The sequence below is a fragment of the Anopheles ziemanni genome, chromosome 2, assembly GCF_943734765.1.
Source record: "Anopheles ziemanni chromosome 2, idAnoZiCoDA_A2_x.2, whole genome shotgun sequence".
In the NCBI taxonomy this organism is placed as follows: Eukaryota; Metazoa; Arthropoda; class Insecta; order Diptera; family Culicidae; genus Anopheles; species Anopheles ziemanni.
The window spans coordinates 6,766,582-6,793,418 of NC_080705.1; the positions used below are offsets into that span (position 1 = coordinate 6,766,582).

The 26,837-nt window shown below is 43.3% G+C and overlaps 1 protein-coding gene across 1 annotated transcript; it reads left to right on the top strand.

Moving 5' to 3' along the window:
- Positions 1-1,850: 1,850 nt before the first annotated feature.
- LOC131289456 (uncharacterized) lies at positions 1,851-26,837 on the top strand. Its single transcript, XM_058318762.1, has 7 exons — positions 1,851-1,947; positions 24,602-25,338; positions 25,428-25,529; positions 25,809-25,917; positions 26,010-26,186; positions 26,493-26,606; positions 26,710-26,837. The coding sequence occupies exons 1-7, from the start codon at positions 1,851-1,853 to the stop codon at positions 26,835-26,837; spliced, it is 1,464 nt and encodes a 487-aa protein (XP_058174745.1).

Sequence of the window (26,837 nt, forward strand, 5' to 3'; positions counted from 1 at the left end):
TACGTTTCCAGCCTGTGTGCTTTTCTTCTTTTCGTATTATTTACGATACTCTGTTTTGTTCAGCGTAAATATTGGCTACGAGTCTGGTTCAATTCTGCTGAGCTAACAAAACAAGGAAAACAAAACATGATGGAGACGCATGGTGGATTTAAAGATATTTCCGAAAGTTATAATATTCATTTATTTTCTCTATCACTAAGCCTTGATTTTCTTCATAGCAGACAAAGTATATCGCCAAGCGAATCTTGAACTAGATAGACCATGTCTTACACACATAAATTTAACATCTTTCCTTATTGTTACAATCTTACTCTGTATTTCACTCCCAAAGAGTTTCTTTTGAACCCCGAAAAGATCGAGGAGAAATTTTGGGCCGGAAAGTATAAAACCATATTTTAATCCCCCTTAGCACCGTGATTTATACTGTCCTGGCGTGATACGACTAGGACATAGGTGCTGAGGCTTTAACGGTGTTGGCTCGCTAGAACCACATGCTTACAGTTGAAAACATACTTTTAACCAGTTTGCCAGTCCAGAGGAATGTCTTGGATTTTCAAAACCCCTTAAGGATGTTTGGTGATAAGGTGAGCAGTAACCCCAATGAGTTGAGTTTTCTCAAATACTTGTGAACACAAACATTAAAATAAATGTTTCGTTTCATATATTGAGGGCATTACTGTGCCTCGGTTAAGCCGTCTTTAAACCGCACCCACTTTTGTGGGTCTTTCTTTATTTTATTGCCTATCGTGCCGCTGCCTTTCGCAAGCTGACTTGATGGCGCTTCCGAGCCGAGGGTAGTTGATTATGATTTACACGTTCCAGGAGGAAATGTATGTTGTTTCGTAAGTCCAACGTACGATCGCGATCCGTACTTCATCGCAGCAGATGTAAGTGGCTCATGTGTGCAGGAGAGCTGCCCTCTGGTTTATCTTGTTTTATTTCCCACCCGTCCGTCGGGTTCAGCCACACTCAATCACAAAAAATGATGAATTATAGTCGTGGTTCCATCCGGTACAAAAGGGCACACCAATGGGCCACTAACGCGGCGGATAACGCGCTCGATGCTGGGTTTCGGGCTGGCCGAAGAAAGCTGCGTGACAATCCCACCATTCGGAGCTATTATTTTGTACGCGCGGTTGGTGGAGATGCTCAAGATAACCCCCCCGGTTTTGGTCGGTGTTGGCGTTCTTCGCGTTCGCCAAAAAGCACTATAAATTACGGACCATCAAACCAGTCGTTATGAAACGCTCCGAGGATAAAAGAGTGATTTGAAGGGCCTACGTGAACCCGCGGCTATCGTGCGCCGATGAACATCTTGCGGATGCGCATTTATTATTGTCCAAATAGCTGCCGATGTCGTTGACACTCATGAATCTACAATGGAGCCGTGCTTGGCGAGAGGGATCGGGACGGGAGAGGTTTTACGTTCGTCGGCAACAATGTTTAAATTGTAAAATATTTTCATACCCAGCAAACGAGATCCCGCTTAAGCCTCTTATAGACGACATCTTCCAAAACAAAGCACACTTATCGCTTCCGCGTGGGACTTAGAATTAATATGCTTGGGAAACCGAACACTCACGGCGAATGTAAATGAACCACGTGAAGCACGTGGTTATCGTGTCATCACAACGAAAGCAAACCCCATTAAGCGTTAACGTAGCACTTAGGCTCTTCGATCCAGTGATAGTCATGTATGGCATTCATTCGCTTCACTCCGCCAACAACCGACGTTTACTCCGCGCGAGTTTAAACTTTCGGGAAATGTCGTGAGAAATTTGCTCCTCGTCAAACGGCGCTCGACGGATTTGTGCTCCCTGAACGTTGCGTGCATAAATGACGAACCAATTATGGACGACATGTACACCATCCATCAGCGGGCGAAAACCGATCTGCGAGGAAGCCCGTTTCAGGCGTTATTGGCGCCGCCTCCTATGGCAACGATCGGTGTGTATCGATGGCCTCCGTTCCGTCTCTCCGGCGGGCGGCTAATCGCTACGAGCAGTGAATCAAATTTGACACCTACCGAAGGCGAAGGCGTCGTAACCGGATGTTAATGACTTTTATTGGCGCGCACGGTCCGGCCACAGGAAGCGGAACAATCAACCGTCGGTCGGTCGGAGTAGCGTGTCTCTGTTTGCTCGGGGGGTTGGTTGTTGCCAAGGGCTTTCTGGTTCCTAATTAATATTGACGCAGTGTTGAGCCCGAGCACCGATGTGGCAGGAGGAGAGCATTTGAATATTTCATTAGCCTTCTGTTGCTTCTCAAACCGAGATGAACTGGATTGATTCTAAAGTGTCATGTCGCGGTGTCTCAGATTTCCTCCCCAGGCAGGTCTGCTGCCTCCGGGGCTCACTTCACAGAGCTGTTTGATTGCATGATGGTCGTGTCGTATGTTAATTGAGGTTAAACACTTGTTGAGGAAAGAGAAATGCTCGTAACGTGCCTTTTTGTGTTTTAATTTCAGCGTGCAAATAGTATTTGTTTGAGTCGTGACGTTACATGGTAATTGGCGAAAAATAGATAGCTTTTAAACAGTAGATTATTTCATTGGGTCTAGTGACCTATGTTAAGTTAAAGGTAACGTTTTGTTTCATTTTCATAATGCATCACAATGTACTGATTTAACAAAAACCCAACAAAGAAGAAACAAGCTTGAATATATTCATTTCATTTTATTGTTGTTATGTTTTTTTTTCTACTACATGCCCTGGATGCCATCAGTTGTAGATAATTGAAACTATGTGGTTATGATGATGTCAATGATGACTTTCTTTGTTGCTCAACACAAACCCACCAAAGAAAAAAGAACAAGCTAACATAAAGCATAAAATCCAACCACACCATTAATGAATGGCATTCCATCGGCATAGTTTGCACACGCTTGGGTGCATTTGAGGAAAAAAAAAACGCGTTCTGCAAAAGGCCATGTTAGAGCATACTTCATTAGCGAGGCATGTCACATATTTCATTTCTTGAACAGTATGTTTTGATGAAATCATATTATCAACCGCATGATATTGCATCAACCGCAAGTTTTAATTAGTAACCGCATAATTTTCATCAGCTACAGGATTGTCCGTGTTTTAATATGAGAAAAAAAATCCTTCTTCATCACTGTTCGATGACTTTATCGCTACATTGTGTGTTGTGTTGCACATTATCGATGGAAAACAAATGGCTAAGATTAACCATTCTGCTTTCATACATGGCATGAAAGAATGTTTTAAGCATCACAACACTCTTTTGAGTAATTAAGATGGAAAATGTTGTTGCTTAAATAATTTGTTTTATTTATTTTGGTTTCCTTTCGAGTTTTCCTGTCGATTTGTCGCCGATTACTTGTATTGATCCTTCCTTTATGGATAGTCATTGTCGTAAAGACAATACCCACAACATCGTCATAAGCCCATTACACGGGCACTTTGGCATTGCTAAATTCACAATCACATTGTTGTTCGGTTCTATTCTCCTCCCTACCGGCGTGGGTAGTGTTTGAACCTTTCCACCGTAGGCCCATTTGTCTCGCCGTTTGATGAGTTATGCCGCCGTTAAATAAAATACAAATATCAAAAACCCATTTGGTTCGATATTTATGTGACGCTTTATCATATTTCATCGATTTGGATGAGCTGCGCATTGCTGGTACCATGGTCGTGTGCGTGTCACAATCTCAATTTCTGTTCTTTGTTTTGGCCTGTTTTACTTACTTTTGACCAGATCAACCATGGCGTTCCGATGCATAGAAATATCGTGAAGCGTAAGGGATACTTTATGCGAGCGATAAAGGGATCGTAAATATCACGAGCGAGAACTCCCCGGAGGAATCGAGGATCTTATCGAAGTGCTGAACGAAACAAAGTGGAAGTTATGTCCTTTTAGTTTGTGGAGATGCTAAAGCGAACACTGTGTTCTCTATCTCTTTTAAATAAGGAATAATAGTTTAATCATATTTTCGAAGCTCTAAAAACACGATGAAGTATTAAAGGAAAAAAAACAAGAAAGCACTTTTCATCGTTTACATTCATGGAGGAAAACGAAATCCGTCGAATCAAATGAATGTAGTCCGTTATCGAGGTAATCTTTCTCCCATCCCAACGCAGTCATACAGTTGGATGGCTGAATTATCCTGGCATTAATATTCATTGGGAAGCATTTTGTCCCCCGTTCTTTTGGTTCATGTTGGAATAACCTCTGACTTCGCTTCATACCATGATGGTGCTCTTTTACTGAAAAACATCCTTTTCACAGTGTGTTCTTTGCATAACGAAGCGAATGTAATACTGACGAGGAAGTGTGTTTTTCTATTAGCTGTAGATTTTCAAGTGGGATAGCTGCGGTTTATTTCGGTAGAGAGGCAGATAAAAAAGAGATTACTGAAAGAGTAACAAGTGTTTCATGGTCCAGAACTTTTTTCCATGTTGAAATTGTTCTTCTATGTGAATTAGATCAACATTTTGTTTTTGGTTCATCGCGATAGAAAACGGGATGTTTATTATGTATTCCAGTTTTTACCAGCAAACCCCAAACCGTATCGTGTGTATGTTTTGTGGTAGGAAATCAATGAATTCAGCAGAAGGAAGCGATTCGAAGCGGGAGTGCTTCAGTCCATTCAATCGAAATGGCCAGAACGTGACACCATCTGCAACCGAAGAATTACCAAACCAAACTAGCTTCTGTCGACATTTAGAACCTTTTCCCTGGGAATGATGGCATCATATTGCATCCTTGAAAACGATGGTCAGCTTTTGTGCTTTTAACGAAGCCAATTCGGTTGACCCGTATTCTGGTTTGCCCAAGAGAACGATGGTCTGCTTTCGGAAAAGCATTGCCAAATGTTTATGTTGGCTACTTGAGGAAGTTAAAACGACAATACTGGCTTTAAAAACTGAGCATTTAACTTATGTGGGGTTTATTCTATTTGTTTTTCAAAACAATACACTGACAGAAGAAAGTTTTAGTTTCTCAACAGCACAAAATGCGTTTCGCGATTTGCATAACTTTCGGTGGAAAGAAACCTAAGAAGCACGATTAAAAGTAAACATTCTTGCTGCAAAATGTCAAGAAACGAAACTTGAGAAAGGCGAATTTACAACACCTCCTTTGTGCTCCGATCGCTCGGTTTTCTCCTGTTTATCACTGGGCGACCCTGGTTGTGGGCTCGCGTTAGCGTTGAAAGAAATCTTTAGCTTTTGCATTCCGGCAGCATCATCAGGTTTCGTTCCGCCGCCAAGGGTACGAAGTAGTGGTACGGTTTGGTTTGTACCGAAAAATGCCACACCGAGAAATAAAACAACGCGAACGCGAAAGCTTCGTATCCGTGGGAATTTCGGATGTTTGTTTTACAGCATTCCAACGGATCACGTTTCTCATCCATCAACGTCGGGAGGCTGTGTGTGTGTGTGTGTGTGGCTACTGCAGGATCACGTACCTCCAGCGAACCTTGGGGCGATCCGTGGTGAAACATTACACGCCAAATGTGGGGGGATGTTTTGGTGGATGAATGTTCGCATCACGATGTGCTTTATAATTTAACGGTACAATCTTACGATGGTGCACCAAGCAAGTGTGCCTTTGCTTCCCAATGTTTAGGGTCCGTTGAACATACTCAGCTTTCGTGGTTTAGCTTTTTCTTTTAAATAGAGCCATTTTCTTTATGATATTTATCAGCACTTGCACATGCTGGGTAATATTTACTTCAACCTCTTTTCGGTTCAGACTTTAGGTTTGCTCTTAGTTTTAAATTTGACCCTTTGACCACCCTCAATGCTATACAAAAATGCATTAATACTATCATTGCGGGTCATCCCATATTGTTCCATCTGCAACAACGATAAAACTGCTATCCGTGATGTGGTAAGCAGATATTCTAAAACCCCCCCTTCCAATTTGGTTCGAGCCAGAACGATAACGCGATTGTTTCGCATGCCAAAGCACCACCGAACACGGAGGCCACGACGACCAATCGAAGCCAAGTTTCGAGCCCTTCGGCCTAATTGGAATTCACTTTTCGTTTGCATAATAAATTGGAGAACCACAAACCAAAGAGCATGCCCGAGCGCTTGGCTCGAGTGCTTGACCGGCCCTACGCGGCCCGGCGTGTTCCCCCCTGTTCGGTGAAGGGACGAGTCGGTTCGGCTCGTTAAAATCAGACGAGTGTCCAGGCACACATACACACCGTGTGGGTGTCAAACTAATGGTTCGAAGCTGCCTATATGCACCCGGTCCGGTTCGTCCGTTGGTGTAGGGCCCGAGCATTGGCTCACGAACGGATTGGCAGCGGATGGCGTGCAGTTGGCCCTTTGTTTAATTACGACCGTCCGCAGCGGGTCAAGGAGGGCGAGGGAAAAGGGGCAGTGGCGGCTTATTGATGTGAGCATGCAATCAAATGTGTCTCCTTCTGTTTTTACCATTTACTTCTTTTCTTTTCATGTTATGCTCTCTTTATTTTAACAATGTCTTTTATCTTTTAGAGTTGTTCGAAAAGATATTTCTCTTATATATTTAGGTTAAGGTAATTTTACGGAGGAAGTGTTTAATACGCTCTGGCACCTCCGGGTACGGTTCGTTACATCCATACAAGTTAAATGGCAGAAAAATGGTTAAACTAAAGGAAAGGAAAACGAGATGAAAAAGTACTTAATAAATCTCCACTTACCAGAGGCAGCGCACAGCTGATTTCATGCGGAAACATTGAGAAAAGTTTCGGTTTAAACACGCCGACGTACGTGCTATCAAAAAAGCAAGTTGGAAAACGGGTGAGAAAGCATACCGTGAGCGTGGAAGAATTAAAACCACATAAAGCCCCCGAGAACGCTTTCCAACAGGTAACAGGGTTCAGGAAAAAAAAGTTTTCCCTCCCAACTGTGCAAATTTATTTGGAACCGAGTGCAATAGGATAATTGTAAATGTTGCCACGGAGCTCCTGTTTGGCTTTGTTTTGATTGCTCAACAAGGCATCGGCGTAAGCTCGGCGTGTTTACGTTTCTTGCACTTTGCGCCTCGGGGAAAAAAGGAACTTTGGAAGTTTTGCAAACGTCAGCCAGCAACGAGGCGGAGGAAGCGGTCCGTGTTCAACGCAACCACCGTGCGGTGGTGTTCTTTCATATGAAACCGAAACACGCTGTAGGAAACATGCACAACAACGACCTGCATGTATGGTTAGCGCATAAAGTTGGCCCGCTCTCCCGCGTCGTTGCCCGGTCCGACAATCAGAAGCTGCACTTCTGAGCGAATGCAAGTTTCCGTTCCGGAGGGCTTGAGTTTGAATTCGCGAACGGTACTCACATTAGGTGGCATAAAATATGTGGCCCACGTTGGGGCGCGATTTTCCCTTCTTTTTTTTCCTTTTTTTTCACCCCCTTGGCGGCTTTTACCAGCGTTCGTGTTTCTCGCCTGGGTCGTGGTTGATCGTAAGGGATTTGTGGGGGTTGAGAGGAAAAAAGAAGGAAACGAAACAAGCATAATACCCACACCCCGGTCGGGTGTTGGAAGGCGTGAAAATTGGATTCCCACGCGAGCTGTTAACCCTCATAACCAAATTGGATCGGTCGGGATTCAACTGTGAAAGTCTTTTCCTGGTCGCAACTAGGTGTTGCGCTTATTTTCTTCCACGAAAACTTTTATCAACCACCGCCCTATTTGTGCTTCGTTACGCAAGATGTTTGTGAAGAGGTTTTTTCAAGCGCGTGTGTGAGTGTAGGATGGTGCAAGAGCTTGTTTAATTTTCTCAAACATTTATCTCTTGACTCGAGGCGTTGTCAGCAGTGCAGAGAAAATCCCATCGATGAAACTTATCGTAGTGAAAACCGGTCGTTCTTGATCGAGAACGATCGTCGATCGACGAGAGTTTCGGCATGCCAGTTCCTATTCAGCAGGAAAACCACCTTGATTGGCTGAGGGTTATTCAAACCAATTTCAATGACGCTAGCGAGTGACAAACGAACCAATCGCAAAGCAACGAGAACAGCAACTACATGCAACGACAGTGTGTAGGTTGCCAAATTCCTGATGAGAAAAATCGATTACCACTAACCTGATGGATGGGTTTGATAGAACATAGTGTGTTTTTTAACTACAAGTGAAAAAGAGCGCACTGAACATTGCAAGAAGATTGATTGAAGCACTTCATTAGACGTCCTGGAAGGTGTTTCAAGTTAAATTTTCCATACTCTTTTTGTATTGCAATATTGCACACTAGCTTGACGCCCCGGCGGAGAAGGAATTGAAGAAAGAATTATGGTTTTAACTATTTCTCGAAAGATATGTTTGAATTTAATAGTTACAATAACGACATCTTTAAAATGTTTGATATTTCATCAATTTTCCCGTAATGTATAAACCTTATGGTAACTATGTTGGATACACCTTGACATTTGTTTACATGCTTGTTTTGTTTGTGTTACACTGACTAAAACTGAGTTTAAATTGTAAAATTTAGATGATTTTATAAAAAAAAAAATCAAACAACCTTCAAAAACATCGGCAGTACTTAAACTTAATGTGTGGAAAGTTTCAGAAGCGACGGTTCAGTATTGGTCGAGTTTTTAGTGTACACCATACATAAATAAAAGCTAAAATATGTAGTAGATTATCGCGAAAAAGAAGTTTTTTAGTCAAAAATAGTAGGTAACAACATGTTTATATATATTAGGAATTATTTCAATTGAATTTGAATTTATAGTTTATTATATAATAATATATTTTACATATTATATTTTTTTATTGTGCTTCAAATTAATGAGAAATAGTAAGCTTGAAAGCAACAATAATTCTTCGTATTTATAAACACCAACATTAACGTTCTGAAACCTCACGTATACCACTTTTCCCGGTGACCACAACAGCTTGTTTATCGTTGTGGCATTTCCTTTACACCATCTTATTTCCTGCTCGTCGAAGGTTTTCCCCGAGTGTAAACAAAGCGTTGCGGTCACTCCCACGCAGTCCACCCCAAGGTTTTGCGGGTTTGCCTTGATACCGCAGGCGAGTTAGTTCCAGCCGAGCGTTACTGTATGGAAGAATTAGTTTCAATAGCTTTCGGGTGTTTATCGAAGAAATCGTGGCCCGTTCATTCGTCTTCCGGTCTTCGAGGCGGGTGGCCGAAAGTGAAGCTTATTGCACAGCAACACATGCTTGCAGCCGATGGATTGAGCACTCCATCACGTTTGATAATATGCTAAATCCTATCGTGACGGCTATTTAATTTCAAACTTATTATTTAACTTTCCGGGCAATCCTTCGGTTGGCGGAAAAGTTGAATCCAAATCCTGAAGACAAAGTCACGCGTAGCAAAACGTAAATGATTGATGACCTGAAAAGCGATTTAACCGGTCGGTACGCAGAGTTAAATTTCCCTTTTTTTCGCTATACACTCACATTCTTCCATACTTCGGATGAAGGAAAAGCATATTCCTATTTGGCTTGTAGTAACATGTGTCAACGTGTCGAACAAAAGTTCGGCAAGGGTTCAGGCAAAAGGCTCACCGAGGGATTTTCCCGTCCCGAGGCTTGAAGTTTGAAGTATTTCGTCCCAGTATCGGGCGGGCGCATAAATCATGCTGTCGCCATGTGACAGCATCCTCCGCCGGCCGTGAAAAGTCGACGCAGGGAATCAGAATTGATCAAGCAATGCGTTGACGGCATGTTGATGACACACGTGCGATAGAGGAAATAATTTCCATGGAGGCGTTACATGAACTCGGTTATGAAAGCGCCGATAAGCCACTGGAAAGGGGCCTTTTCGGGAAACAGTAGATAAGATCACTAGGAGTCTTGTGGGATTTGTGCGTTTACCATGAAGTTGTCGTGGTAGAAGATATAGGTCAGAAAATCGAAGATTTTCCAAACAGAAATATCTTTATTCCAACGAGACTGTAGGATGGAAAAAGGTAGGAAATATCTTATATATATCAGAAAAAACTGTTTTCAATAATAATAATTGATCCCGAACAACTACCTGGCAATTTTATTAATTTTTAATTCTCCAACTCCTCAATTTTAATTTTATCTGCATTTACAAACATCGACCATTTACACATAATTTGTTAATTTTAGACAAATGTATTCTAACTTTTGAAGCTATATCTCCAACACTTGGCGCAAGAATTATATGGTTTCAATCACCCGGATGCCACAGATTTCAATTGCAAGGAGCAGAATGACTTCCTTTTCATCGAACGTTCTTCATGAATCTTCAAAGATAAGACTATTTGCGAAACAAAAGCGCATGTTTGCTGGCTAATCATGCTCGCGAAGAAAGTGCCAGTGGCCTTGCCTGTCGTCGGAGTGACCTCTCGAAACAATGTCAATATATTATTCATGCCTGTCTAATCATAATGCGAAAATGCGCAAAGTATGCTCTTTCTTTCCGAAGCCAAATGAAGATAATACGCGCGACGGATCCTGCCCGAAAGTGGAAGTTGCGAAAAAGCTCGGGTTGTCTATCAAACCGGCATTCGGGCCGATTGACGTGCCGGAAGCCAGACGTGCTCGAGCTCGGGAGGCAAGATTATCGAGTGCCTGGCAACATCCTTGAAGACGTTTTTCCACTCCCAGCTTTCGGTAGCTAGTGCTCGGCTCACTGCGACGGCGCTCCGTCGGCGAAATGATGAATGGTTATTGGCAAATGTGTCACCACCATGTTCCAAGATCGATTACCCGCCGGCTCCCACCGCACCAATCCCCGGGCCGGGGCGCATCCATGGGGTGCGATTCTGGCTGTCACAATATTTAGTTCGCGATGCTATAATATGAATTCGTCACCGAAATTGCGCACATCAGCCCGCGCGAAGGCTTACGTCAAGGTTCCACGGTAGCTTCGGCGCCTACTTCGGTGGAAACGATGTGAACTCGCTACGATGCAGTGTGATTAATGGTTTCGACGGGCGGATAGCAATGTCAGCTTTTTTCCAGGTATAGTTCTTCTACCCGTTTGCCTTATGCAACGCACGTCATAGGGATATACAAGTAGGCTAGGGCTTAGAGAGGATTGGTTTTTATACCCCAAACGTCGACAACCGAGTATAGTAAACTCATTAAAACGTTTCCGTGTAATATTGTGGGCGTATCTCCTCCAAAAGATAATTAACAGATTGGTTTGAAACTGAGATAAACAATTTTACCATCGCACAACCCCGTCGTTGTCGTAATTAAAGTCTATTTAGAGCCACGTTCATAGGTGAGTCGAATTTACTACGTAGAACCTAACTTTTAATCGTATTGCAACAGCTTTTCAACCCCGGCTCCCAAGCGATAAATTACTTCTCGCGGCATAGTTTTCCAAAAACGGCATCATTCTCAAATACTCGACCTCACCCCGGGTGTTCGAGTCGAGTCCTCGCATAGCCCCGGGCAGACCATGTGGTGGTTTACCGGTGTAGCACTAGCTTTGTTTACGGAGAAAACACGTCACACCGCTGCAACGCTGGTCAACTGTTTCAAACCTCTTGTTTCCTCGTGCCATGTTATCCGTCGTTGCCGCAACGGTGTGGATATTATTTGCGCTCCTGATTCACCGCACCTGGTGGCCCCTCGGGGACGGATTTATGACCCAAACCTGTTTGGCCGCCCGAGGACTTGGTGGTGTTTGGACGACGAGGGCCACTACAATAAACGCTGGCGGCGCCGGGAGGGCCTTCGCTAGTGTCGGCGGTTTTTTTGTTGTTGCTCGGTTTGATGTTCACCACGATGCTGGTTTAAACTGCGTCAGTTATGCGACATGCTGCATTCGTCCGGTGAGTTTTGTTGCCCCGAACAGTTGACTCAGCAAAGGTGAATGCAGACCGACGAAGGGATGCCCTTACGGATTCGATAATACCTATTCGCTATAAAAGAAGACGAAATCAATTTAAACTCGGTCATCACTAAGGTTTGTGAACTAATTAGTAACAGGAAGATTTACAGTTCTCCTGTACATAATTACTGTCTGATTGAATTGTCAACAATTTAACAGAAATAAAGCAAAATCTTTCAGAGAATATTTTTATTTAATAAACTTGAGTGTAAGTTATGCCGTTTGCTGAAATAATATTGTGTACATATTTAGTCTATCAAACATTATCAAGCTCTGATAATTTTCCGCTGCGTAACAACTCAGATTGCATTACGAACCGCAGAGAATATTTGTTTCAAAACAACAAGTAGCCATCCGGTTATGTTTGTAACTCAGAAACTTTTTTGCAACAAAACTAAAAGTGCTCCAAACGCAAACGTGCCATATTCCACACGTGGAAACAAGCACTCTCAAGCTAACTAACGAGCGAAAATAAGCTCTGCTCATCAAACGTTGAAAAGATGAGTTGAGTTTATTTCCAACAGTCACCAGTTGAAGGATCATCAGGTTTTTCCGCGACCTGTTTTACTCATGCGGCTTAGGAAGGGGGGTTTTTTTTTGTATTTTGCAACAGTTTCTGATAACTTTTCCCGCCGTGTCGGGGTTCAATGGGTTCCTTTGTGGGCCCCGGTGGATGGGAAAACGTTGGACACTGGGTGCACTTCGCACGAGTGGACCCTACCCTTCGTGGTCAATACGGAGTAGGGTTGAACAAAAACAAGCTGCTTGCTGGTGGAGGTGTAAATCACGAGTGTTCACGCCGAGGGCTAACCGAAGTACTAACGAGCAAACTTCTCGACAGCGCTGAATCGAGTGTGTCCGTTCACGGATGGCAGGTTTTTGTTCCGTTTTTCCAGCCAACTTGGAAGAAGGTCACAATACGGTCACAGTATAGTGAGAATTAAACAAAAAAGCTTTCAAAAGCCTCGTTGAAAACTCTATCGGTGAGTGGACTTGCAGAGCATGCTGGAGAAAAACATTTCTCCTCATTAAAACTGTAGATCTCAAAAATGTTGATAATGATTGAGGAGTTGAGGAGGATTGACTCCAACTCATCACTGCAGCGAACTAAATCCATTCGGTTTGTTTAGGTGCAGATGTGAAGATGAATTATGAAATATTGCAATTTTATCACCAGTTTACGGTAGTTGTGCAATTCATTAACTCAAAGAACAATTTTACTTGGATACCTTCCTAGTCGCGATTCACCACGAAAATATAATGAATGTAAATCACGTTCTTAGTAGAGTTAAACTGTTGTTTCAATACCCGACCAACAACAACAGTGCCATTCGAACGTTTAACCCACTGCAGCAGGGTTCCGATTCGAAAGACCGAAAGTCTCCCGAGACCCGACGATGGCCATCCAATGAACTGCGCTTATTTCGAACTTTTGGCACCTGCTCAAAGCGGGGTCTCCGTTGAGGGATTTGACACCATGCGAGTTCCCAACAGGACACAACGCCGGTAGGTTTTGGCACAGTCGACGATGAATACAGGTCCATTTAAGGTCGTTGGAAAATGCGTTCCCTTAAAGCGTTATTTATTGGAACGATTAAAGCTAAGGCAATTCGGTTGAAATCTATGGTATGCCGAAATGATGTCTTTGGGTGTGATTGTAATATTAACTTTAAATGTTTCAACCTAAAGTGTTGCCAGAATTGCCAACGAGGGCTGTACAGTTTTTTTCACTTTCATTCTCTTCTTTTGACTCCAGTCGATACAATTTTCTTTCAGAAATATGTGTGAAACTAGATCCTACATTCTAAGAAATTTGCTACATGAATAATATTCTTCCAGTAGATACGAAAAGCTGGACATGATTGATGCACCTCCTGCCGTCCAAAACAAACAAACGTAGCGGAAATGACCCCTTGCTCAATCACGGTGCCTTCCTGTCCTTCCATTATTCCCGGATGGTTGCAATTACGGGCGTAAGGAATTCACCGTATCGAGTGTGGACGACGGCAGAGACTTTCCAGTCGTCCGGTACCATTCCCTTCCAACGCTCCGTTATGGTAGGCCAGGCTGAAGTCGTCCAGATTTCGGAAGTCCTGATTTTGAAACACATTCGTTTCGGCCGTTTCCAACCAGCCCGCCGGCTGTAACCTCGTCCCGTACGGGACTTTCACTTCTCGAGGGCACGGAGGGAGTAGATTGCAATAACATCTTGTTCCAATTCACTCCCCCTCCCCAACTACCTTTCTACCACATGCCACCACGACCAGCTTCACGGCCAGAGAGGAAGGGGAAGCCACTTGTGAAAGTTGGAACTCCGAAGCAAATGTCGTCCGGTCGAGATTGGGATTTGCTTTTCGCTTGTCCAAACAGGGAAATCAACGGTTCTGTTTTCACCGCACGATATTGTTTTTTGGGGTTTGTTCCTGTTTGTCCGGAGCGTCGACATTGGAGCCGGGGCATAAATTAAGGTTTTCGGTGAACAACAGGATTGGGTTGGGCGGGCAAACAAACGGAGCGGGTCGGAACGGGACCCGCACGCATTTACATTGAATTGAAATTTACTGGAGATCGTTCCGAACATGTTACGGATAGGCAAACAGGATTAGTTTACTTTGAAGCCGTTGCCGACTCGGAACACACTTCGTTATGATAGTTTGGGATGATTACTAAGACTATGTAGTGCAGAGCAATTAGACACGTACGTATCAAAAGGCTTGACGATACGGTTCATCAACGACAGTCAAGGAAATATATACGGATTGTTGGACCCCACGTTTATGGAAATACCTTTTCCCCAAAAAGTCGATCCTCAAACATATCATTCTTCACAGTAAAGCTCAAATCAGACTCTTCCTTCATCAACCGTTTGTTGCGTGAGGCAAGTCTCGGAAGAAATCCATCATCACTGATTGTTACCGGTAACGAGCAAAGGATGCCGACATCTTTGCCCGGTTTCATTAAAAGTACCTCTTCAAAGGGGGCAGTTCTCAGAACAAAAGAAAAGCTTATTAAACGGAGCAGCAAAGATCATTATCATATTTGATCCCTTTTGGCACCTCTTGTGCCAACGCGGGCGATATCTTTTGTCACTTTCGGGTCACCCGTTCCGGGTGGGGGTTTTTCGGGGGTGGAAAATTTCTCTCTCTCCCTGCCATGCCCGGGACAGGGCGCGAGAGAAAGGAAATTAAGCTCACTTTACTGCTCATCTGACCGGCAAATTGGGCGTCTGAAGAGACCGAAGGACGCGCGGCCAAGAACGCCGACAAAAGACGGTCTGGACCAGGAACCCGACGGGCCATTGTATCGAGACTATAAGTAATGTTTCGCCGAAGGGCTGATTCCATTTTCCATAAGCGGAAAAATGGTGCTGTATCAAAGATGGTCTTGAGGAACACAAAGCACGAGCAGGCGTAGGTCTTAATGTGTACGCCATCCAGCCGATACGTAGCTAATGCTCATTGAAGGGGTTTACGGTTCCGTCCAGCAACTTTGTTATGGTTGTTTGAATGATTACTGGACAGAGAGGATCTTCACTCCGTCGACAACCTTATTATCAGACAAATTCTTAGGAGCTCAGACTTCCCGGGAAATGTTAAACACCATCAGAACTATAAATAATCATCAGAATATTGATTGGATTGCTCGATAGGAACTACAAGGAAGAAAAGTATTTGAAACGTGTGAACCTTTGTTTCAACTTATTCGTTTGAAGTGTATTCGCCCTCAGTATGATTTCTTCTTTCAATCGGCTAGTCCACCATCTCGCACGATTTTGATCCACTCTGCGAATATCGTTCCCTTAATAGTAATAAAGAAATTTACGACCCAAGTGGTGCCCGATTCCGCGGCTTTCGCTGACCCTGAGTGGTCGTGATCTAAGCCTTTCGGCGTCAAATTTATTTAAATATCTCCTGGGCCGACAATAAAACGAACCTCCGACCATCGGCCTAACGGGTTTATGCAATGAAATCCACAAAAATAACCTCAAAATCCAGAGTTGAGAACCGAAGCGGTTCACCAGAAGGCCGTGCGATATGCGAGAAAGTATGCGCACTTGTCTATTTATGTGGAGAAATCGTAAAATAAAATACATCGTAACTTCTGCCACAAATTCGTCCATATCGTCGCGAAACTTTTCCCCCAAAAAAAAAGAATGGTCAGAACGGGAACTGACCGGAAAGTTGTCTTTTTATTAACATCCTCTCATCGACATGGCGGTAACGTTAACAAAGCAAACTCCAAGATACCATCACCAACACACTCGTACACACCGTTTGAAGCATTTTGAGGACATCAACGAAAGCACCATTTGCAGCGGCGAAAACGGAGTTTAAATCGGCTCCCCAAAAAGCATTGCGGCAATTTTCTCCGCGCAAAGCCATTAATTTTCATTTGAACCATACGCATTGTCATCATGACGCCACTTTGCGCTTAGCCGCTGCTTCCCCGCCACTATCACCACTCCGCTTCCGGTTCGAACATTCCGGGGGCATTGAGAAAGTTTGGCTCCCATTTGATGTGTCTTTTATATGTGCCTGTGCGTGTGTGTGTGTGTGTGTTTCTACCCGGCTTTTCGCTCGATTTGCTTTCGAATCAATTTCAATTAGGCTACAAAATATATTGTGGCACATTTTACCGTTCAACAACTCGTCCAGGTTGAGCGTGAGAAATGGCCCGCGGGGGTGTGGGTTTCCGTTTCGTCGTTGGACATTCGCGTGGACATTATGCTTTTGTTTCCGACCCTTCACAGTGGTGGGAGTTCCATGAAACATGTACAACATTCCAAAACTGTTGCATGTTAGGTTTTATTTACAAACAAATCACTTTAGTGACGTTCGGTAGCTTTATGTTTCTCATACATGGTTGACTTGCATGTGGTTTTAGTTACCCGATGCAAGGTTTGTAATTGATAATATTTTGATTATTGAAAATTAATTTTAATTGGTTTGCTGAAAAAAAAATACGAATTGTTATTTTTGCTCAAAAAGAAATTAACCCCCAAACGTGTTGAAAATGATAATATAACAACAGAGAGTTTCACTCACGTCGGTCAAATCCTTATCAATCTAAAAGAGATCCTATCTCTCTCTCTCTCTCTTTGGGTCCTTTTTGTGACATTTTGGCAAAGGCTTGCTTGGATGAGAGCCGCTCTGTTTATGCAATATCTCACGCTAGCTACAGTTGGCACAGCTTGAACGAACGTTCCCAGTCTCTGGAACCAGGACTTACATTTCCGATTTCGTCCTCGCGTTATGAACAGGATTACGTTACGGCTGCGCAACGACGTTCCCCCCATCAGAAGGGGACGCACACCGGTGCGGAGATGTTGACGGCCGATCGGCGGCTAATGGCGGCTGAACGCATCGAACGCACGCACTTGCCGTATACGCTAGGCGACTCACAACGGCCGCTGCTTCTCAGTAGCAACCGAGAATCGACCCATGTTGGTACGAGTGCGCGAGATTTGCCGGTAGCAGCGAGCAAACGAGTTTTTCACACGCGAGTGAACTTGAAACTGACCATTGTTGTTGGTAGTGTAAGGAGTGATTTTGTTTATCAAGATTGTTTTAAAAACAAATGAACAAACGACAAGTGAACCGAGACAAAGGATAGCATGCTTGGGATGCGATAGTTGGTGAGGAAATAAAAACAGTTCTATGATCGTTATGTATAAAATATTAAGAAGCTGAATAATGGCATAGAGAGTGTTAATTGTGAAGGGAAAAAGCACGTCCAATCCATGTGTTCTAACCGAATTTCTTATTCCATGTGTCCACTGATCGATCTTTGTGTGTGAATCTTGCAAATAAACACCTTTAAAACGAAATGAAAGTAACGCGGAAACGGCAGTAAAGCTTCCAATAGGGTGAAAAATTGCCCCATAATGGTGGAAATTGGCGGAGTATCACTTTCATCGGAGCGTTGAACCAGCTTTTCCCACGCGATCGGGTTTGTGTGCGCCATAACAAATTACGCTATTCGGTTTCAGTCCGGCCGAAACATACCTCCGGAGGTGAAATATGAGTGATAAATGAATACCAATTTCGCTGAAAAGGAAGTTTGAACAATGCCAGCGATGTTTGAATGAAAGAAGGAGGGTAAGCTGAGCCATTGGAATATTTACAAATTGTTCTTAAGAAGGTGCCGGTGAGAAATTGTTAAGCATCGTTGAAGGTGTAAAAGAATGCATAGTAAAGTGTCAGAAAAAAGCCGATGAATATTTCCTGTTCCAAAGCAACTACAAGAATGCCTATCAAAAATCAAGCGTCACTGTAAGCATATAATAAAGTGTTCCGAGGTGAATTGTAAACCGTCTGGATAAAAACTTCCAAAACTAAGTTGAAAATATTTCGCCCGAGTGGGGTTTACTGTTTCAGGCCATTCCGAAAAGAAGGTGGAAAAGGCCCTTTCTACGAATCTGAAAAGTGTAAAAAAGTACAGGAACGTAAGTGCTCTCGCAGAATTCAGCTCTCGAACGGACGATCCGTTTACGGTGGGCGACCCCACCGTCCCATCCCGCTGACCTCGTGGGAGGAGGTGTTTTCTGAATGTGACCTTTCACAGCGGGAGATTCGTTTACAGATGGCCGAGCCTACGATAACATCTGCTTTCTGTTCGGCTGGACCGAGTTGGTAGCGCACGTAATAACGAAGGTTAGTGGTGGTAATGGTTTTTCTTTGAAATTAATTTTTTAATCCCGGTTCAGGACAGCTTGGGACGACTTTTTGCATTATTGAAACTGAAAATACAGGCACTTCTGTTACATTATTTGTCCTACTTTATTATATTAAGTAAGGTTACATACTTCGAGGGATTGGTTTGGTATGTTTGGGTCAAGCTATATTATATAATATCGGTTAGTGAGACGATAGGGCCTCCGGGCAACCCGAAAACTAAACAAAACAGCTTCGAACGATATCGGATGTACGAAAAAGAAAAGCATCACATCTGCCAGCTCCTGAGGGTATGAATTTTCCAAGGTTTGCATTTGACATGCTGTGGGTTTTTCTTTCAATGAATCTACCCAAGATTTGTTCACTAGCCCACGCCTGGCTCCTCGAGGCATGATATCCAATCTTTTCCACAGGTCCTTATCGGAAAGCGGACGACACGGGTTTTTTTTCCCAGTCAACAAATATGATTTGGAACCGCCCATGGTGAGTTTACAAATCATCCCTAGCCAGTTTGAGTGCTGCGTGGTTGTGTTTATCATTAAGCAGAAAATAACAATTTAATCGAATGGTTTATACCAACATAAAAGGAAAGAAATGAATATTATCGTTTTTCAAGTTTTCAAAGAAAACGCAAACACCTTCCCGACATCTGGAGGATGCTTTTTATGCTTCAATTATTAGTTCAACACCGCCGGGCGTGAACCTCAAGAAGTTCGCGTCTCGGGAAAAACTTTTGTCAAGGACTTTCACGCTCGCTGCAAACCGAGGAGTCGACCATCTGCTGTGGCCCTGCGGAGCGCCCGGAAAACTGCGAACGAAAGCCCTGTAAAACCGTCATAATTCTTTCGCCCTGTTTCTTTCTTTCCCCTCTCGTTGACTTCTTGCAAAAGCATGCCACTCGGGCGAAGTATGGCAATGCTATAAATTCGGTCAAAAGTTCACCCCCGAAGGGGAAGATAATGTGCATGGGGAGGTTCCGGTATGCGGTATGGCCGAGGAGACGGGAACGATCGGGCCGAAAACGAGCCCAGAAAAATAAACCGACAACCAACCGACGAGTGTTTGCCTCCGAATGTAAATGTGTCAATAGAATTGCTCTATATTTTTGTGTACCGTAATGGCACTCCCTGCAATACAATGTCATTGGCCTAACGTCACTTGTCAACTCCGGGTTCTCTCCATCTCGGTGCTTCTGAATCTTTTTATATTGGCATCGTTTATTTTTTAACCTCCAGGAATTCCAAAAACCCTTCCCACTATGTGCTGGTATTTTTGGAGAAATTTTCCTTCAAGCACATCAATATCTGAGATTCCTCCGGCGGTGGTCTTCCCCTCTGCTGCTCCGTTTGAAGTGTCCTTGAAGCCGGAAAAAAGCCTGATCCTCCCCTCGAAAGGGATAAACGAAGAAAAGATTCGTGGAAGATAACAGCACGGGAAGAAACACACTTCGTGCGGGTCGATTTTTCTTCCACTCTCGGTCTCGATGCCGGGGACGGAGCTTTTCCCAAGTCGCTGGCAACGATTCAAGAGCTAACGAAATTCCGAAAGTGTGAATAGAGAAGCCCCCGTAGCGTAGGACGTATGTGAAAGGAAACACGCCGAGAAGAATGTCGGCGCGAAAGCAGAGCAGAATATTTTCTTCGAACTTTCGCGCCAAGCCACAGTAACGCCGGTTCGGTTTTCGGTTGCGGAAAACTTTTTGCACCTGAGAGTAGGAAATAAAGACCCTGGTCAGAGCGCGTTGTGGAGACATGCTTGGTTGGAAATTCTTCCATCTACGGTGTTTATGCCCAACCACACCAAAGTACCACACACACACCCATGCGGTTGGGTTTGATATAAGGAGGAATCTCGGTCGCTTCGAAGGCATCCGTGGAATGGTTGACCCAGCTGACTTAGTTCTCGCTCTCCTCGGAATCTCGGTCTGCAGCTGGAAGAATTTACGATCGAGACGTGTCTGGCTGAGATCGATCTGGCCGAATCCTTTGGGAGTTGTCTCAGAAGTAAAAGATGAAAAAAGCTCTACTTCTCTTTCTCCCATTCCCAATGCTTGGAGTAGCGCCGTCTAGTTCATTTTACAAAACGTCAGTTACTCTTTCCACCGGGAGAGAACTGGGAATTCGTAGTCGCTCGACATGAATGTGTAATTGAAAGTTAAGGAGGTTAGTCGTTTCGTTTATGCTCTCGGTGCGGCAAAGGGGATAAGGGAGGGCAGTGTGGGATAATTTATGGAGCAAGTTTCAAACGTTATTCAATTTGTACTATTTATCACCAGTTTTTGTATTTTGTGCAAAGTATGCCGTGTGCATGAAACTAAAACACCGTTTCCCATTTGAGTTATTGTTCGTAAAGAATTGATCAATACCTTCATGAAAAGGAATTCCTGTAAGTGAATGTAAAATTTACTTCATCAACATTACTACCCGATACCGTTTTGAACAGAGCCAGTTAAAAAATCGATATTTTTCCCTTTTCCCAGCCGCTCGCAGTCGATTGAATTATCGAAGCGGTAAATCAATTTAAATTTTCCAGTAAGTGAAATCACTCGTTCACACACACACACATACACTCCTGCTGGCTTCCTAGTAGAGCTAATGTTAGCAGAAAATTCGATTACCCGAATCGCCCGGCATGCCAGCAGCGCCCAATCATACCGAACCGATGCCCGCTGGGCGAAAGTATAGGAGCAAAATGCAAAATGATTCAAATGTGCTACAAAAAAATACACACACACACACACACACAAAGTGCTCGAAGGCATCGACGGCAATTTCACTTCACTCATACTTTAAACCATTTTGGCAGATATATTTGAAAAATACAAGCTTCATTTATTTTTTGTTGGTCCTTCTAAAACCAGCTGTTCTTCGCATCGGGCGTAGAGTGTGCATGAATCGTTCACGTTCAATGCCATGCAGGTTGTTCGGATGATTCGTTACCCGCGTTCTGATGGGGCGAATATGTCTGTCAATTTTGAAAATTGCCCACCAGCAGATCGGCAAATTCAATCAAAATCTGCAAATGAACTCAATTTTCATTAGCCACGCTGTGTCATCCGATTTTTTTTTTGTTCCGTAATTTCGTTTCGTTACTCGTGAAAAGAGCTATCCATAGTAGATGGTAATTGAGGTGTATTTTTAGATCGCGGAAAAGGTAATCAATGTGTAAAAATGTATTTGAGATTATCTAACAGTCACAACAAAAAAAAAAAAAAAAAAGACAGCTTACAAACATAGTTCGACCCAAATATGATTAATTAATAAGCTAATATACGAAAAATGAGATTATAAGGAGGGGCCTTTTTTAATCGCTAAGCGATGTGCAAAATTTTTGAGCGGATTACCCACAATAGCAACACATGTGATTGATCTGATTTCGTCACAATGGGACTAGTTTTTTACTTTTTGTCCATCTTTGGAATCTCTCGTGGAAAGAAAAAGTTCCAGCTATTCCACCAAAGAACTGAAACGGGTACATAAATTTGATGTGGATAATTTTAGCCATAACGTCTGATTGTTATTCTTCGCATGTCACTATCGAACCATTGATTAATATTTCTTAGCTACAATATTAGAGGACTTATTGAATAAAGCCAAAGTAGAACAATAAGAACGCAACGACATGGAACAAATAGTTCCTTAGACGAGCAATAAAACAAGGTGGTGACCTTTCGCTGATAGTTTTCGCTTGGAATTGGTATGATTGCCATAAAAATGTCACCAAAATAGCTGCATTAATATGGTTGAGGCCTTTACGACCGCATAAAATATGTCGAACAGCAATAACACGGTTGGTGACATTGAAAACGATCGTTCCTCACGCACGTTGTGAAAGTAGTAACGAAAGAAAAATGATCTTTCCTTCAACGATTTAAGTTGGTTGAACAAGATGTCCTTAAGTATCAAATTTAACCCTCCTCAGGACGTTATGATACAGAAAACTTATTATTACTTCGCTTTATTATTTTTGTCTGCACAGCCTTCTTTTCGGTTGCTACTGACAAAGTTCATTTCCATCGGTCCAAGGTCGCTTTCATTTTCCATCGTTGATTAGTTCCAGTGACACAAATGGTGATAAATCCCGTATGGATGTGAATGCGGGGGAAAACTTTTCCGATTGAATGTTTCACAGAATAACTAATGATATGCCTACGCTATGGAAAGTTGGATGTGAAAGCGTTTAATAAAAGTCGGTCAATGAGTTTCACTTACGTCAAACATCCGATCGTCATGAAGAAAATACGGAATAGAAGGTTGAATCCAAAGATATACACCTATTTCGAATTAGAACAAATCTTCGTAACATGAAACGACACGTTTATAACCTTTATCTCACATTAAAGTATATTCCAAAAAGGAATGCGTGTAAAACAGGATTTCAAGCCTCCCGGAAGCAACGAAATAAAAGATAAAAAATCCTATCCCCCCGGGAAACAAACCCGGTGAAAGGTGCAAGATAAGTGGAGAAAAACTTTTGACGGAGCTGTACGAAACCGCATCTTTATGCGAACCCCGATGGACTTCCGAGTGGGCCGTGTTGGGCAGCAGATGGAGCTGTTAATCAAGAAAGATGACAGCGTCAATTGTTCGCAATTGACGTGCCGGTGATGGGAAAGTAACCAGCCTTCATTAGGTGTGAAGGTTCCTTATGTTAGAACGAAATAAACGAGCGAAGAGATTAGGCCTAATTCGCTGTAGCTGAAGCGTTTTGTTCCGGAGGGAGAAGTGGCTTGAGTAATGTGCCTAATTGAAAGTGACTGTTAACAAACTGGTTGTTCTTGTTCCTTGTTCGGGACCGTTCTGTTTGCCCGAGCTTGAGCGATGGATCGGAATGTTGGTTCATAAGTAGTCGTTTAGTTGTTTTATTCAAAATAAAATGCTATTTATAATACTAATTCGCTTAGAAACGCTTTGATATTTTCATAGACCGGAAACTTTTTTATTTATTCGACCATAAAATGTTATATGTTTTTGTCATGTTTAGTAGACAACCAAATCTATTTTTGTGACTATTTAAATTAAGTCAATTGTAAGATTAATACACATTCTATTGAGATAATTTTCCAGATTGCTAACCATAATATTCTTTTTGAAACATTCTTCAATCTTTGGGGTTTGAAAATCGATTAACAAGATTGCACCATTTCCTTTCTAAAACGAACCATTACTCATGGGAAGTGAATGATGATAGGTAATTTATAACGGAAAAAATTAAAGGCACGCATCTTCAACTTGTTCCGCTTCGTCGCTGGCACTTTGTCTAACGCTTTTCAAACTTTTCCCTTACCTGCTGCTGGCAGCGGGCCCTCCATGCTTCGTCCTCGACAGGTGAGGAAAATTGGGCTTTCGGTATCGCTGAGCTGAGTGGTACAAAAGAAGCGCCCCCTTTCCGAGCCTTTGTTTGACAATGAATGACTTAATTAGTTTGACGTCGTTGGAAAAACGAAGTTGATGGGAAAATGTTTATGGTAAGGTAGCCAATTTATTGTGGTTATTATGGGTCATTCATCATGGCGAGTAGAGATGGAAAAGGTTTCACGGTGAGCAGTTGTTATGAAGTCATCCAATAATTTGTGAGATCAATCAAATGCCGATGCGTTTGGAGTTTGAAGTTTTGCTCATTTGTGGAGGAATTTAGAAATTTTAAAATATGGCTGAAGATATTATAAAGTGATCAAAATCAATACCGCAGATTTATCTTGAGTTTACAATCGTTTATCTCTTTCTCCTTGCAGGTCGAACCGTGTTATCGAGAAACGATGAATCCACCGTACATGTTTCACATGACCACTTCAATCCTCTTGAGAACACTTATACATGACTGAAGTGGTTCTCAAAGTTATCAGAACACCCTCAAGAGAATTTACTTTTGTCGATGTTTGGCGAATCATCTGGCAATCACTGGACGAATCGCCCGACAAGTAGATAAACCCTCCATTGCGTAGGAAAACACAGTTCAATGATTTGGAGGAGTCGAAGAAAAAGCAGAAAGTTGACGCAGCTTGCAAAATGGTGCACGATTTTCACTATTTTCGAATTTACGAGCGTTGGAAGAGGTACGTTTTCTGCAATCGTGTCTGTTTGTCCTGGATTCATCGCTTAATAAACTGCTTTGTTCATGATTTCGTTTGCAGGCCTAATTACCTCCACCAGCAATAATATGACAACCACCACCAGCAGTTGGTCGCAGAGCCCTACTCCCCACCCAACATCCCCTTCCGGATATGCTCGATTCATCCCTCTATCCACCTCAGTTCCTTCGAGTGAACCGCAGCCACGCTTTGAAGCACTTGTTCATGAGAACTCACAAGGATCGAAAGGGAAAGCGCTTCCTTTAAGCGGGTTGGGAGGGTTCAAAGAAACGATTCCGTCATCCACGCATTTGACAGAAAGCAGTGGTTCGCCAAAGGTTGGCCAGAGTGTTAATAGTAAGGACGCAAAGACGAACTTAAGGCCAACCGATACCAACTCCACCACCTCCAGCAACACCTTTTCCGTGAGGTCGGGTGTCGTCGAAGGAAGTAGTTTTAGTAAAATCACTAGCGCCAATCTAATACTTGCCGACGATGGTAAAGAAGCGTCCGGGTCGAAGATAGGTCCAGGTCAGAAGGTTCCTGCGGGATTCACAACAAGCAGCAGTAGCAGCAGTAGTAGTAGTAAAACTAACGTCAAAACCAACCCTCGGGCGAGTGCTCCGTCCGAGGCCGAGCCCAGTGGCAACATGAACCGCCTCGACACGGGGGACGCCCTGGTTTCCGAGGGCAACGTCAGCAAAATGTACTTCGAAACCGACAACCACACGAGGATCGCGTCGCAGGTCGGCTCGATAGCGGTGCTCCCGTGTGCGGTCCGGAACATCGGCGAGGGAGTGGTAAGTAGGCCTTCGTCCCCTCTGCCGCCAGAGGGGAAGCTTCATTGATCCGATGTAGCCAATTTATGAGAACCATTCTCGCCCCGCAGGTGTCGTGGATTAGGCGGAAAGATTATCACCTACTAACGATAGGGTACACCACCTACAGTAGTGACGAGCGGTTCAATATCATCCACTCGGAAGATACGGAGGTAAGTGGATTCATCACCGTTACATCAAAGAACGCGACACGCGTGACTTTTAAAGCGATGAACCACCATGCGCCTCCATCGTGAGCATAAATGACTGGGCGCCTCCATCAGCAATGGTTGGGAGAAGTAAATCATTTGAAAATTCACTTTCGGAAGTTAAAAATAGTCTTAAAGATGTACCATGATATTGCGCCGAAAGTAATTCATATCGCTCGGTTTTCAAAAATAAAGAGTAAACGTCATAAGACTCATTTTTTGAATACTTTTTCTATCTTTCAGGAATGGCCTCTGCAGATAAAATACGTGCAACTGCGAGATGCCGGCCTCTACGAGTGTCAGGTGTCGACGCATCCACCGACGTCGATCTTCGTCAAGCTGGACGTCGTGGGTGAGTAATTAACACTAACTTTCCCAATCCACTTTAAAGTTAATGAACTAACGAAAACGGTTGCCCGCTTTGTATCACTTCGTCAATCACAGAAGCGAAAGCGGAAATTTTCGGTCCCTCGGAAAAGTATCTGAAGCCGGGATCGATGCTGAGACTGACGTGTCGAGTCGTGCAGAGCAATGAACCACCGTTGTACATATTTTGGTACCACAACAGTCGCATGATCAACTACGACACGCACCGGGGCGTCAATGTGTCGACGGAGGCGGGTAAGCAGAGGCTTTTCACCAGGGTCTATCAACTCTGTTTCACTCGTTATCATTCCATGATTTCGAAGTTACATTATCCTTACATTTAATGGCCGAATGGAAAACTGTTACAGTTGCTCCAATTTTGCACAAAAGCGTCCTATAAAAGTCCCATTTGTTCGGGGAGCTTCAGCAGAGTAAATGCGAGTGAATGCTGCTGCTCCTGTTCGAGCGATTACAGGACACATGGATGCATAATACCACCATTTGCATATTTAAATGATTATTCAACCCGTTTTTACATCCTTCTGTTCTCCGTTCTCTCAGATAATCGTTACTCGGAGCTCGTCATAACACACACCAACACGCTGAATTCCGGAAACTACTCATGCGTGTCGAACAATGCCGTCGCTGCATCGACGCTGGTGCACATCCTGAATGGTGAGTAAAACGTCATGCATGTGGGTGGATGACGATTTTTTTCCGTCCCTTCGGCCGATGCGAAAGGTTATTGATTTGTTTTTTTTTCCAATGCCATTATTAGGCGAAAACCCTGCGGCGATGCAACATGGCGATCACGGCAACGCAGTTCTTACGGCGTCGCATATGCATTTATCGCTTATAGTTGTGACATATCAGGTGATCCGTTTTATTTCGACCATTTTCTCGTAG